Source organism: Ranitomeya imitator, chromosome 5 (assembly GCF_032444005.1).
Source record: "Ranitomeya imitator isolate aRanImi1 chromosome 5, aRanImi1.pri, whole genome shotgun sequence".
Lineage (NCBI taxonomy): Eukaryota > Metazoa > Chordata > Amphibia > Anura > Dendrobatidae > Ranitomeya > Ranitomeya imitator.
This window is the reverse complement of record NC_091286.1, coordinates 689,172,976-689,189,103: the sequence shown is the minus strand read 5'-3', so window position 1 is coordinate 689,189,103 and position 16,128 is coordinate 689,172,976. Positions and strand designations below refer to the sequence as shown.

At 47.4% G+C, this 16,128-nt stretch overlaps 1 protein-coding gene across 1 annotated transcript in view; it reads right to left on the bottom strand.

Annotated features, from left to right (window-relative positions):
• Positions 1–16,128, bottom strand: part of EPHX2 (epoxide hydrolase 2) — an 81,169-nt gene that overhangs the window by 55,814 nt on the left and 9,227 nt on the right. The window contains exons 2-6 of the mRNA XM_069728447.1: positions 13,902–13,986; positions 11,932–12,091; positions 11,116–11,306; positions 8,325–8,447; positions 8,164–8,235 (exon numbers count right to left, since the gene is read on the bottom strand). Of these exons, the coding sequence (XP_069584548.1) occupies positions 8,164–8,235; positions 8,325–8,447; positions 11,116–11,306; positions 11,932–12,091; positions 13,902–13,986 (631 nt within the window). The remainder of the gene's footprint in view (positions 1–8,163; positions 8,236–8,324; positions 8,448–11,115; positions 11,307–11,931; positions 12,092–13,901; positions 13,987–16,128) is intronic.

Sequence of the window (16,128 nt, the reverse complement as noted above, 5' to 3'; positions counted from 1 at the left end):
CAGCTTTAAGGGAACATTTTCACAAGGTCCATACAGATAAGGAGGGAAGAACATGAGCGGCCGCACAGAGCCCGGACCACAATGTCATCCAGCACCTATAATTGTGAGCCCGACCTTCCCCCAGCATCAGGGTCTGACCTCCACAAATCGGCAAAAATTCCATCAGACGTCCCATTCATCTTGTAAAAATCCATAGAGACGTTGGTATATTTCCTCTGTACTACATACAGTAGGGAATACAAGGTTATACATCCGCACTGTTTCTAAGGGTAAGAGGAATGGGATTTCTGTGGGTCGGTGGCTCCTGCGGCATCAATGCCCGTCCCTGGCCTCACACCGTGGTACCACAGAACCATCCGTCCTTTCCTCTTCTCCGGATCGATGTGCTGCTCGCTGAACAGAGGATGATGGCTCCTCTTCATCCTCTCTTGCAGCATATTACCGATCACAGGGACAGATGGCTATAAACCAGCAGTATACAGCGTATACATTACTCACAGGGTCAAGGCTCGCACACCTCCGCAATAAATAGAGGGGGTCAGCATCGGTCATGCTTTATATAAAATGCGCAAGATTGATTTGTGATATATGATATCGAGGCACCGATCTATGAAGAGCTAAATCCAATAATCCATCATTTACAGATATGTGTCAGAGAAGGGTAAAAATACCGATATAAAATGCTGCAGGCGAAGGGTGGGAGCGAAACGCGTCAGCACCTGTGAGAAGCCTCTGTCCTGGCCGTACAGGCAGGAGTTAATGAATGGGTTACTGGAATCCTTATCAATGTCTGGCAAGTAATGCAGACTGCGGCCCCATCACTGGAGGACAGGTCCCTGCCAGCATCAGGACTGGTGACGGGCTTTATCTCTGCCCCTGATGCCAGTCGGCAGCTGCCCGTGTACAGCACGTTCTGCTGAGCAGCCACCGCTTATCTGCTACGCACTAATCACACAGAGACCGGCGTCCAAACATTCAGAGATTTTCACTTTGGCACAAAAATACATCACATCATAAAGGCTGATGAAAAAAAAATATGTCCAAATATTCACCAATCAGCCAGAACATTAAAACCACCAGCCTAAAATAGTGTAAGCCCCGCTTCTGCGGACAAGGTAACTGATCCCTCCAGTTGTCTGCAGGGGTCCTGAGGTATCCGGCACAAACCGCAGCACATCCCCCTGTTGATCTTGGAATCTGGATTCTCAGTGATCACTTCTTCCACCGTCACACCAGCCATTTCTGATGCTGATAACATTGGACAGAAGTCAGTATGATCAATTGTGACCGGTCTGCAGAGCTGCAGTGCTCTGATCCCTTTCTATCATAGCTGCGATGCTCCGCGTGTCCTGACATCTTTCTATCATAGCTGCGATGCTCCACATGTCCTGACCCCTTTCTATTATAGCTGCGATGTTCTGCGTGCCCTGACAGCTTTCTATCATAGCAGTAATGCTCTGTATGTCCTGACCCATTTCTATCATAGCTGTGATGCTCTGCATGTCCTGACTCCTTTCTATTATAGCTGCGATGTTCTGCATGCCCTGACAGCTTTCTATCATAGCAGTAATGCTCTGTATGTCCTGACCCATTTCTATCATAGCTGCAATGCTCTGCATGTCCTGACCCCTTTCTATTATAGCTGCGATGTTCTGCATGCCCTGACAGCTTTCTATCATAGCAGTAATGCTCTGTATGTCCTGACCCATTTCTATCATAGCTGCGATGCTCCACATGTCCTGACCCCTTTCTATTATAGCTGCGATGTTCTGCGTGCCCTGACAGCTTTCTATCATAGCAGTAATGCTCTGTATGTCCTGGCCCATTTCTATCATAGCTGTGATGCTCTGCATGTCCTGACTCCTTTCTATTATAGCTGCGATGTTCTGCATGCCCTGACAGCTTTCTATCGTAGCAGTAATGCTATGTATGTCCGGACCCCTATCTATTATAGCTGTGATGTTCTGCGTGTCCTGACAGCTTTCTATCATAGCTGCGATGCTCTGCGTGTCCTGACAGCTTTCTATCATAGCTGCGATGCTCTGCGTGTCCTGACAGCTTTCTATCGTAGCTGCGATGCTCTGCGTGTCCAGACCCCTTTCTATCATAGCTGTGATGCTCTTCGTGTCCTGACAACTTTCTATCATAGCTGTGATGCTCTGTGTGTCCTGACAGCTTTCTATCGTAGCTGCGATGCTCTGCGTGTCCAGACCCCTTTCTATCATAGCTGTGTTGCTCTGTGTGTCCTGACTCCTTTCTATCATAGCTGCGATGCTCTGTGTGTCCGGACACTTTTCTATCATAGCTGTGATGCTCTGTGTGTCCTGACTCCTTTCTATCATAGCTGCGATGCTCTGTGTGTCCGGACCCCTTTCTATCATAGCTGCGATGCTCTGTGTGTCCGGACCCCTTTCTATCATAGCTGTGATGAGCTTCGATGTGACTGTCTGACCTGTTGGAAGTATAAACAATGGGCCACAACCAGAGTTGATTCTCGGGGTGTTGGGGTCCTGCTCGTTGCATGTCATTCCATCCCAATACAGCTGCATCGCCGATGTTTGTGGGGGCAGCTGTGATTTACACCATCATCTTTCAGGGGTTTCTCTACTGGTAAAGTGCGGTAAGAAGTGAATCATCAAGGTGACATCTCTATTAATCCCAGAATGAGCTGTGACACACGTGTGCTGTCTGCCATCGCTCATCACAGGAACACGGGGGGCTGCCTCTGGGAATCGGCTCCGCTCCTGTGATAACACTAATAATATCTCATCATCATCGCTGCACTACGATGTATAGGGCAGAATGTACAGCAGTAGAGCGCGGGGTCTGTATATATCATGGAGATGGCGGCTGTGTACTGCCCTCTATGTATATAGTAAGTATATAGAATATGACTATAGAGAGGTCACAGCCATCAGCCAGAACAATAAAATCACAGCACCGGTCTGGGCCGGGATATATCTGGCAGAAGAATAATAGTCACCTCTGGAGGCCGAGGAGTTTGAAGGGCATAGGGTGTGGTGTTCCTGGTATACGGCGGGTCTTGTGGGGTGTTCCCAGCATATCCAGGTCTTGTGGGGTGCTCCCGGTATATGGCGGGTCTTGTGGGGGATTTTTGGTATGCAGCGGGTCATGTGGTGTGTTCCCAAAACAACTGCAGTATATCAGGAACCCCCCACAAGACCCGCCGTCTGCTGGGAACACCACAAGACCCGCCGTCTGCTGGGAACACCACAAGACCCGCCGTCTGCTGGGAACCCCACAAGACCCGCCGTCTGCTGGGAACCCCACAAGACCCGCCGTATGCTGGGAACCCCACAAGACCCGCCGTATGCTGGGAACCCCACAAGACCCGCCGTATGCTGGGAACCCCCCACAAGACCCGCCGTATGCTGGGTACCCCACAAGACCTGCCATATGCTGGGTACCCCACAAGACCCGCCGTATGCTGGGAACCCCCCACAAGACCCGCCGTATGCTGGGAACCCCACAAGACCCGCCGTATGCTGGGAACCCCCCACAAGACCCGCCGTATGCTGGGTACCCCACAAGACCTGCCATATGCTGGGTACCCCACAAGACCCGCCGTCTGCTGGGAACCCCACATGACCCGCCGTATGCTGGGAACCCCACAAGACCCGCCGTATGCTGGGAACCCCACAAGACCCGCCGTATGCTGGGAACCCCCCACAAGACCCGCCGTATGCTGGGTACCCCACAAGACCTGCCATATGCTGGGTACCCCACAAGACCTGCCGTATGCTGGGAACACCACATGACCCGCCGTATGCTGGGAACCCCACAAGACCCGCCGTATGCTGGGAACCCCACAAGACCCGCCGTATGCTGGGAACCCCACAAGACCTGCCGTATACTGGGAACCCCACAAGACTCGCCGTATGCTGGGAACCCCACAAGACCCGCTGTACGCTGGGAACCCGGGTATGTCGGTGACACCTCACCCTATTCGGTTAACCCCCTACAAGACCAGCCATATTACAAAGGATCCACCATATACCAGGAACACCACCTAGATCTGTCGTATGCCAGGAACACCCCACAGGACCCGCCGTGTGCCTGGAACACCCCACACCGCTGTATTCTGGGAACACCCCAAACTAATTAGTTAAGCCCCCACAAGACCCTCCATATACAGAAGACCCTCCGTATGCTGGGACCTCCCACAAGACCTGCCATATGCTGGTAAAACCACACAAGACCCGAAGTATACCAGAATGTTCTCGGCATACAGCAGGTCTTGAGGGGAGTACCCAGAGTACGTCAAGTCTTCTGTACATGGAGGGTCTTTTGGGGTGTTAACAAAATAGGTTGGTGCGCTCCTGGTATATTGCGGGTCTTGTGCGGAGTTCTCAGCATACGGCGGGCCTTGGGGGGTTCCTGGCATATGGCAGGTCTTGTGGGGGGTTCCCGACAAACGGCGAGTCTTGTGGGGGGTACTTGGTATACTGCAGGTTTTGTGGGGGGTTCCCGATAAACGGCGAGTCTTTTGGGGGGTTCCTGGTATACTGTGGGTCTTGTGGGGGGTTCCCGGCATATGGCAGGTCTTGTGCAGAGTTCCCAGCATAAGGCGGGTCTTGTGGGGGGGGGGGGGTTCAAGGCATACGGCGGGTCTTGTGGGGGGTTCCTGGTATATGGCAGGTCTTGTGGGGGCCCAGCATACGGCGAGTCTTGTGAGGGGTTTCCGGAATACAATGGGTCTTGAGGGGGGGTTCCCGGCATATGGCAGGTCTTGTGGGGTGTTCCCGACATACAGTGGGCCTTGTGGGAAGTTCCCGACATGCGGTGGGTTTTGTGGGGGGTTCCTGGCATACAGCAGGTCTTGTGGTGGGTTCCCGGCATACGGCAGGTCTTGTGGTGGTTTCCCATCATACTGCGGGTCTTGTGGGGGGTTCCCGGCATACGGCACATCTTGTGGGGGGTTCCCGGCATACGTCAGGTCTTACGGGGGGTTTCCGGAATACAGTGGGTCTTGTGGGTGGTTCCCGGTATATGGTGGGTCTTGTGGGTGTTCCCAGTATACTGTGGATTTTGTGGGAGCTTCCCGGCATACAGCGGGTCTTGTGGGGGGTCCAGGCATACGGCGGGCCTTGTGGGGGCTTGCCGGCATATGGTGGGTCTTGTGGGGGTTCCCGGCATACGGCAGGTCTTGTGCCGGGTTCCCAGTCTACTGCGGGTCTTGTAGGGTGTTCCCGGCATAGGGAAGGTCTTGTGGGTGTTCCAGTATACTACGGGTCTTGTGGGGGCTTCCAAGCATACAGCGGGTCTCGTGGGGGGTTCCCGGCATACGGCGGGCCTTGTGGTGGGTTCCTGGCATACGGCAGGTCTTGCAGGGGGTTCCCGGCATACAGCAGGTCTTGCGGGGGGTTTCCGGAATACAGTGGGTCGTTCCCGGAATATGGTGGGTCTTGTAGGTGTTCCCAGTATACTGCGGGTTTTGTGGGAGCTTCCCAGCATACAGCGGGTCTTGTGGGGGGACCCGGCGTATGGTGGATCTTGTGGGGGGTTCCCGGCATACGGCAGGTCTTGTGGGGGGTTCCCAGTATACTGCGGGTCTTGTGGTGGGTTCCTGGCATACGGCAAATCTTGTGGGTGTTCCCAGTATACTGTGGGTTTTGTGGGGGGCTTCCCGGCATACGGCAGGTCTTGTGGGGGGGGGGGGGGGGGAGATCCGGAATACAGTGGGTCTTGTGGGTGGTTCCCGGAATATGGTGGGTCTTGTGGGTGTTCCCAGTATACTGCGGGTTTTGTGGGGGGTTCCCGACATACAGCGGGTCTTGTGAGGGGTTCCCAGCATGAGGCAGGTTTTGTGGTATGTTCTCAAAATACATAAAGTCTTGTGGGGTGTTCCCGCTAAATGACGGGTCTTTTGTTTGTTCCCAGTGTAGATCAGGTCCTGTGGGAGGTTCCCAGTGTATGGTAGGTCTTGTGGGGGGTATACCCCATGTGACAAGTCCATGTGTTGCCCCTTTTTTCCCCTCGGACAGCGCACTAACCCACAGAGATTGACTGATCCTCACACACATCTGTTTTCTGAAATGCCTCCGTGTCTCCGTGAGGCTCAGGCTCTGCATCAGTCCTGTAGACCGGACTTGTATATGAGGACTGATGAAACACAGGTGACAGGCCGGGATCTCAGTTTTCCACTGATCCACGGTGGAGATATGACGGATAAAGTACAGAGTCTACAGTGGGGCAAAAAAGTATTTAGTCAGTCAGCAATAGTGCAAGTTCCACCACTTAAAAAGATGAGAGGCGTCTGTAATTTACATCATAGGTAGACCTCAACTATGGGAGACAAACTGAGAAAAAAAAATCCAGAAAATCACATTGTCTGTTTTTTTAACATTTTATTTGCATATTATGGTGGAAAATAAGTATTTGGTCAGAAACTAAATTTCATCTCAATACTTTGTAATATATCCTTTGTTGGCAATGACAGAGGTCAAACGTTTTCTGTAAGTCTTCACAAGGTTGCCACACACTGTTGTTGGTATGTTGGCCCATTCCTCCATGCAGATCTCCTCTAGAGCAGTGATGTTTTTGGCTTTTCGCTTGGCAACACGGACTTTCAACTCCCTCCAAAGGTTTTCTATAGGGTTGAGATCTGGAGACTGGCTAGGCCACTCCAGGACCTTGAAATGCTTCTTACGAAGCCACTCCTTCGTTGCCCTGGCGGTGTGCTTTGGATCATTGTCATGTTGAAAGACCCAGCCACGTTTCATCTTCAATGCCCTTGCTGATGAAAGGAGGTTTGCACTCAAAATCTCACGATACATAGCCCCATTCATTCTTTCATGTACCCGGATCAGTCGTCCTGGCCCCTTTGCAGAGAAACAGCCCCAAAGCATGATGTTTCCACCACCATGCTTTACAGTAGGTATGGTGTTTGATGGATGCAACTCAGTATTCTTTTTCCTCCAAACACGACAAGTTGTGTTTCTACCAAACAGTTACAGTTTGGTTTCATCAGACCATAGGACATTCTCCCAAAACTCCTCTGGATCATCCAAATGCTCTCTAGCAAACTTCAGACGGGCCCGGACATGTACTGGCTTAAGCAGTGGGACACGTCTGGCACTGCAGGATCTGAGTCCATGGTGGCGTAGTGTGTTACTTATGGTAGGCCTTGTTACATTGGTCCCAGCTCTCTGCAGTTCATTCACTAGGTCCCCCCGCGTGGTTCTGGGATTTTTGCTCACCGTTCTTGTGATCATTCTGACCCCACGGGGTGGGATTTTGCGTGGAGCCCCAGATCGAGGGAGATTATCAGTGGTCTTGTATGTCTTCCATCTTCTAATTATTGCTCCCACTGTTGATTTCTTCACTCCAAGCTGGTTGGCTATTGCAGATTCAGTCTTCCCAGCCTGGTGCAGGGCTACAATTTTGTTTCTGGTGTCCTTTGACAGCTCTTTGGTCTTCACCATAGTGGAGTTTGGAGTCAGACTGTTTGAGGGTGTGCACAGGTGTCTGTTTATACTGATAACAAGTTTAAACAGGTGCCATTACTACAGGTAATGAGTGGAGTAAAGAGGAGACTCTTAAAGAAGAAGTTACAGGTCTGTGAGAGCCAGAAATATTGATTGTTTGTTTCTGACCAAATACTTATTTTCCACCATAATATGCAAATAAATTGTTTAAAAAACAGACAATGTGATTTTCTGGATTTTTTTTTCTCAGTTTGTCTCCCATAGTTGAGGTCTACCTATGATGTAAATTACAGACGCCTCTCATCTTTTTAAGTGGTGGAACTTGCACTATTGCTGACTGACTAAATACTTTTTTGCCCCACTGTATATACTACAGTGTTGAAGACCAGATGTAACATGGATGCTCATAGGAGATAATGGTCCTGTGTGATGGACGGCCGGAGGCAGGACCATGCCGTGTGCTCGGCGTCTGGTGTGAGCGCGGCCTCTGTGAGTTTATGGCAGGATTCTGGTCTCTCTATGGTGCCGATACGACACCTCTAGGCAGCGCTCCATAGATAAACGTTCACCTTCTCACGTTGCGGTGGTGACAACTCTATCATTGTCAGTGGCAGCGGGGGCACAACGTTACACTGTGTGCTAAGGACTCACACAGAAAGTAACGCAGGTCGGTCACTACGCAGACATCGCGCCCACTCCCCGATGGAAATCATACCTTGATGGGAACGTATCCATGAGACACAGTGTTGAGGTCGGCAGCTGGCGGCAGCACGTCGTCATCCAGGAGCTGTGAGAACACAAGATGGAGCGTCATGCACTGACAATATCTGAGCGTTCTCAGCCATCGCGGGGTCCACAGTCCCGAGTATTCATTACCTGCACCCCGGACAACTCCTGCAGCTCCTGCAAAGCCTTCTCTGTGTCTCTGACCAGCACTGTAGACATCCCCAGAGCGCGGGCCGGCTTCAGATTAGCACCGATGTCATCCAGGAAAATGGTCTGAAATAGAAAAGGGAACACTGCAGCCAGAGGGGACACACTAATGGCGGGGACAGTCACATCTCTACAAGACAGGACTGGCCGAGAGTGAGCAGAAACCTGGGGCACCGTACCATGAAGCAGAACAGTGAGTGCAGCTCTGGGGTATAATACAGGAGGTAACTCAGGATCAGTAATGTAATGTATGTACACAGTGACTGCACCAGCAGAATAGTGAGTGCAGCTCAGGGGTATAATACAGGATGTAACTCAGGATCAGTAATGTAATGTATGTACACAGTGACTGCACCAGCAGAGAAGTGAGTGCAGCTCTGGGGTATAATACAGGATGTAACTCAGGATCAGTAATGTAATGTATGTACACAGTGACTGCACCAGCAGAATAGTGAGTGCAGCTCTGGAGCATAATACAGGATGTAACTCAGGATCAGTAATGTAATGTATGTACACAGTGACTGCACCAGCAGAATAGTGAGTGCAGCTCTGGAGCATAATACAGGATGTAACTCAGGATCAGTAATGTAATGTATGTACACAGTGACTGCACCAGCAGAATAGTGAGTGCAGCTCTGGAATATAATACAGGATGTAACTCAGGATCAGTAATGTAATGTATGTACACAGTGACTGCACCAGCAGAATAGTGAGTGCAGCTCTGGGGTATAATACAGGATGTAACTCAGGATCAGTAATGTATGTACACAGTGAGTGCACCAGCAGAATAGTGAGTGCAGCTCTGGGGTATAATACAGGATGTAACTCAGGATCAGTAATGTACACAGTGACTGCACCAGCAGAATAGTGAGTGCAGCTCTGGGGTATAATACAGGATGTAACTCAGGATCAGTAATGTAATGTATGTACACAATGAGTGCACCAGCAGAATAGTGAGTGCAGCTCTGGGGTATAATACAGGATGTAACTCAGGATCAGTAATGTAATCTATGTACACAGTGACTGCACCAGCAGAATAGTGAGTGCAGCTCTGGGGTATAATACAGGATGTAACTCAGGATCAGTAATGTATGTACACAGTGAGTGCACCAGCAGAAAAGTGAGTGCAGCTCTGGAGTATAATACAGGATGTAACTCAGGATCAGTAATGTATGTCCACAGTGAGTGCACCAGCAGAATAGTGAGTGCAGCTCTGGGGTATAATACAGGATGTAACTCAGGATCAGTAATGTAATGTATGTACACAGTGACTGCACCAGCAGAATAGTGAGTGCAGCTCTGGGGTATAATACAGGATGTAACTCAGGATCAGTAATGTAATGTATGTACACAGTGACTGCACCAGCAGAATAGTGAGTGCAGCTCTGGGGTATAATACAGGATGTAACTCAGGATCAGTAATGTAATGTATGTACACAGTGACTGCACCAGCAGAATAGTGAGCGCAGCTCTGGAGTATAATACAGGATGTAACTCAGGATCAGTAATGTAATGTATGTACACAGTGACTGCACCAGCAGAATAGTGAGTGCAGCTCTGGGGTATAATACAGGATGTAACTCAGGATCAGTAATGTAATGTATGTACACAGTGACTGCACCAGCAGAATAGTGAGTGCAGCTCTGGAGTATAATACAGGATGTAACTCAGGATCAGTAATGTAATGTATGTACACAGTGACTGCACCAGCAGAATAGTGAGTGCAGCTCTGGGGTATAATACAGGATGTAACTCAGGATCAGTAATGTAATGTATGTACACAGTGACTGCACCAGCAGAATAGTGAGTGCAGCTCTGGGGTATAATACAGGATGTAACTCAGGATCAGTAATGTAATGTATGTACACAGTGACTGCACCAGCAGAATAGTGAGTGCAGCTCTGGGGTATAATACAGTATGTATCTCAGGATCAGTAATGTAATGTATGTACATAGTGACTGCACCAGCAGAATAGTGAGTGCAGCTCTGGAGTATAATACAGGATGTAACTCAGGATCAGTAATGTAATGTATGTACACAGTGACTGCACCAGCAGAATAGTGAGTGCAGCTCTGGAGTATAATACAGGATATAACTCAGGATCAGTAATGTAATGTATGTACACAGTGACTGCACCAGCAGAATAGTGAGTGCAGCTCTGGAGTATAATACAGGATGTAACTCAGGATCAGTAATGTAATGTATGTACACAGTGACTGCACCAGCAGAATAGTGAGTGCAGCTCTGGGGTATAATTCAGGATGTACCTCGGGATCAGTAATATAATGTATGTACACAGTGACTGCACCAGCAGAATAGTGAGTGCAGCTCTGGAGTATAATACAGGATGTAACTCAGGATCAGTAATGTAATGTATGTACACAGTGACTGCACCAGCAGAATAGTGAGTGCAGCTCTGGGGTATAATTCAGGATGTACCTCGGGATCAGTAATATAATGTATGTACAGAGTGACTGCACCAGCAGAATAGTGAGTGCAGCTCTGGAGTATAATACAGGATGTAACTCAGGATCAGTTCTGCATTTAGTGATTACACCTTGTATGTACAATATATTCTTTATGTGGCTGAAAGTGGAAGTAGCCTTTAAATAAGATGAGTATAACGGCCAAGTAGAAGCAGTAGATATATGCTGTAGACAATGACGAGAGTCCCGTATAATACTGTAATCTGGTGAGATCACCGCTCAGTGATCTGGTGAGGTCACCGCTCACCTCTTCAGGTTTGGCCTTCATCATCTTCAGTGCATACTCGTATATCCGAGTCTCTGGTTTCCTCATGCCGACGCGGCAGGATTCGATGACCAGGTCAAAATGGCGGCTCAAGGTAGAGAATATGTCGGCGGTGTGGTGTCGGAGGGGACTGTCATCCACCCAGTTGTTGGTGAGGACACAAGTTTTAAAGCCTGTATGTTGGGAAAGATGACGGCACGTGAGACGCTGCGATACAGGAACGCTGTCAGACATATTCAAGAAGACAGCGTACGGCCATCTGAACATGTGCGACATCTGGCTCTTTACACCAAGTCAGCGCGGTCACATTGTTCACCATCGATGTTGCAAAAAGCGAGATCTCGTGCTTTAACGTCATCCCACAATACAGAAGTTCTGCTCCAACTTTTGCTATGAAGTTATTCCCTTTCGAGGGATTAGGAGATATTCTATGCAGTTTTGATAACGATTATTTAGAATCATCATCAGTTTGGGGTAAGAAACGCCGGTGCTTTGCCTTTTAAGAATTTGACAGGTGGGCATACCCAGGGGTGTCAAACTGCATTCCTCGAGGGCTGCCAACAGGTCTTGTTTTCAGGATTTCCTTGTACTGCACAGGTGATAATTTAGTCACCTAAACAAATAATGAGTTGGTGATTAAATTATCACCTGTGCAGTACAAGGAAATCCTGAAAACATGACCTGTTTGCAGCCCTCGAGGAATGCAGTTTGACACCCCTGGGTATACCCACACCACACCTGCTGCACACAAAACCACAAAAGTTACAACATTTTGCACAGAAATGTTGCTGGTCTTACCGTGGTTTCTCAGCGTTGTGGCGGCTTTCAGGAACGGCTTGTTGAGTTCACCGGTCTCAAACAAACCATGGACGACCTGTTCCAGAGAGAAGGTCTTGGGGAGGGAAACTCCAGATTCTTCAGCAAGGGCCTGACATTCTTTGTTCATATCTGTAACAAACTAATCAGAGGAGAAATATCAGAAAATCACTTATGGTGGTAAAGATCATCCAGTGATCGTCCGCGGCGGCAAACAGCATCCAGTGATCGTCCGTGGAGTTAAAGATCATCCAGTGGTCGTCCGGGGTGGCAACAATCACCCAGTGATCGTCCGTGGCGGTAAATATCAACCAGTGATCATCAGCGGAAGCAAAAATCAACCAGTTATCGTCAACGGCAGCAACGATCATCCAGTGATCGTCCACACTGGCAAAGATCATACTGTGATCGTCCACGGCGGCAACAATCATCCTGTGATTGTCCACAGCAGCAAAGATGAAGTCCAAGATAGAAGCCATAGCCAACCATTGCTTCGTGGGGACTTGGTGGGAGGTTGGGCGATTTGTGGCCAAATCAGGGCACCACTTGGATTGCAGAACTTAAATGATCAACAGCAGCATATAAGAAGTTAAGCAGCAGCGATCAGAGCCAGCTCCGGGTACTGCAGTTATTAGCCAGAGCTGATACAAGTAAGGGGCTCAGACTCAAAATGATGCCGGTTTACGATTTTTGTGTAAAATTAAACATGTTTTTTTATCTTTCCCTTTTAAAGGGAAAATTAATTTTGCACACAACTCTAACATTTGCAAAAAAACTAAAAAAAAACAAGCAAATACACGTATTTGCTGAAAAAATTTGCGACATTTTCAAAAAGTCGCAATTATTGAACCAGAAGTAAAAATCAGGAAACTGCGGCCACCAAAGGCAAACATAAAAACAACAAAAAGAACAAACAAACAAAAAAAGACCAATTAAAATCAGGCTAAGACTATGTGCACACGTCCGGAATTGCCGTGGACATTTCCGCTGCAATTCCACAACTGTGCAAGGGGTGGTAAAACGCATGCGGAATTGGCATGCGTTTTCCCGCTAAACACTAGCGTTTTCCAAGCGTAATTAGCTTGCAGAATGTTGGCGTTTTCCAAGCGATCTGTAGCATCGCTTGGAAAACTGATTGACAGGTTCGTCACACTTGTCAAACATAGTGTTTGACAAGTGTGACCAACTTTTTACTATTGATGCTGCCTATGTAACATCAATACTAAAAGGATATAATGTTAAAAATTATTAAAAAATAATAAATCGTGATATTCTCACCTTCTGGCGTCCCCGGCAATCTTCCCGCTCCTCGCGATGCTCCCGTTCCCAGTAATGCCTCGCGGCAATGACCCCAGATGATCACTGGGAACGGAAGCATCACGAGGAGTGGGAATGCTGCGAGGGACGGCGGAAGGTGAGTATATCACGATTTATTATTTTAATTCATTTTTTTTTTTTTTTTTAACAATTATATGGTTCCCAGGCCCTGGGGAGAGTCTCCTCTCCTCCACCCTGGGTACCAACCACACATGATCAGCTTATTTCCCGCATGGTGGGCATAGCCACATGCGGAAAGTGAGCGTTTCAATGCGATTTCAATTCAATCCCCGCGATTCCGCACAAAGAATGAACATGCTGCGTTTTTTTCCGGAATGCGATTCCGCCGCGGAAAAAAAACGCAACGTGTGCACAAAAATTGCGGATTGCATTCTAATAATAGGATGCTTAACGTATGAGTTTTTTTTCGCGGTTTTATCACGTTTTTATAGCAAAAAAAACACGAAAAATCCTGAACATATGCCTAAAAGCAACAAAAAAACAAAGCAAAAATAAAAAAAAATCACAATTGCAACAATGTATCAGGCCCCATATGTGTGTTTTCCAGCAGAAACAATGGAGCACTCGGCTTCGGCTCACGGACACAATGTACCGCGAGTGTTTTTCCATCTCACCTGGGAGAGTGGTATCTGTCCCCTCTCGGCCCGGGCAAAAGATCCATCTGAGCCGCTCTTCACAAATACTTTCACCAGGAATCCTCTGTAAGAAAACAAGTCTAAGCGTGAAACGAGCACAATATGGAGGACGCACGTTAGGCTGGGTTCAGACAGGCGTATTTTCTACCCTTTCGCAATTTGCACTCATGACAGATCCCATAACTTTAACGGTTCTCTGAACCCGGCCTCGACAATACAATCTTAGGCCTCATTCACACGTACGATTTTCTCGTACGAAGGCTCTCCGTCGTTTTCATGGATAGCACTCGTACCTGTGAAAGTCTATGGGGTCGCTCAAATATTTGAATTTTCGCGGACCGAGTGGTCCATGCAAAATCGCGGAGACATGTCTGATTTTGATCAAAATCGGCAATGCAAGTCAAAAAAAAAAAATTGGATGCTTTTCGAATATGGACCGACTGTCTCATAGGATAGAGTGTGGAGAAACGTTTTTTTCCCTCCATGTACAAAAAAAAATTGATGACACTTGGACCAAACTCAGGTCAAAATAATCAATTACGGTATTTTTTCTCATTCGCGAGAAAATCTGGTGTTTGAATGATGCCTAAGTGCTCTATCCACACCATTTTGAATAAATTTTAATAACCAGCAGAGGGAAAGCCGACAGCTGGGGCCTGATACTTAACCCTCCGTCACATACAACTGATCTGACAGGCGCTTCTCTTTTACTTTCATTTCTCCTTCCTCACCAGATTGTGAGGAAACCCCCTCCCTCCAGGTAGTCTCCTGTCTCTTGAAGGTCTGTGAAACCTGATATCACAGTTGGATTTCAGAGCTTCAGGGGAGAGGATATAGCTGCACAGATCTCTCAGGCTCATTGTATGTGAATACGTCACATTCAGTAAGGTTGGTATTTTATGTTTTTATTCATCACAATAGTTTATTTAGCTTGTTTTATGAATGTATAGCACAAAATGTGAGGATATTTCATAGAAATAAGGGAGGTTTTATAAAAGAAAGTGTGCTGCTCAGGCATATACAGTAGTTCCCTAACATATTCCTTCTCTTGCTTCAGATTATCTGCTGAAATGGAGAGGAAAATGTACAATTTATCCAAACAACTTGATGTTGAGGAAGTAACAAACATGCTGTTAGATGATAGAGACCTCACACTGAATGAGGATTTAGGAGAGGAAAGTGAGATTGATTCTCATGATGAGGTGGAAGAATGTGTCGTGGATTCTGAAACAGAGCAAGATGGTGACAGTGGTGAGGATGAAGAAGTTGGATCATATTATATTGGAAAAGATAAAAATACTAAATGGAACAAGAAGCCATTCCAGAAAAAACGTAGGGAACCTTTAAACATTATTACTCACCTTCCTGCAGTAATAGGAACTGCACGTAATGCAAAAACTGCAGTTGAATGCTGGAACAGTATATTTACAGATGACATTCTGGACTCTATTGTCACATATACCAACCAATATATAGACATTATAAAGGACAAGTACATCTGCAACAGAACCATCAAGCCCACAGATGAAATAGAACTGCGTGCTTTTTTTGGATTACTGTACCTTGCAGGAGCTTATAGGGCAAATAGACAAAGTTTGGAGGAACTTTGGGGTAAAGATGGGGATGGAGTTGAAAAATTTAGCCTTGTTATGTCCATAAACAGATTCAAGATTCTAATTCGTTGCCTTCGGTTTGACGACAGAACTACCCGAACCGAACGCAAAACACATGACCGACTTGCTCTAATTCGTGATATATTTCAAAGATTTGTTGTAAACTGTAAACAAAGTTATTACCCTGGAGAGAATCTCACTATTGACGAAATGCTCCCTGGTTTTCGTGGTAGATGTGCCTTTCGTCAATATATTCCATCAAAGCCAAACAAATATGGAATAAAAATGTATGCCCTTGTTGATGCCAGTAAGACCTACACTTACAACCTGGAAGTTTATGCAGGAAAACAACCAGAAGGTCCTTACTGTGTGAGCAACAAACCCATTGATGTTGTAAAAAGACTGGCTGAACCCTTATTTGGATCGGGTCGCAATATTACAGCTGACAATTGGTTTACAAGTTGTGATCTGATTGATTATCTGAAAATTCAGAAGCTGTCATATGTGGGAACTGTAAGAAAAAACAAAAGGGAATTGCCGCCACAGTTTGTAAGTGTGAAAGAGAGACAACAGTACAGCAGTATGTTTGCATT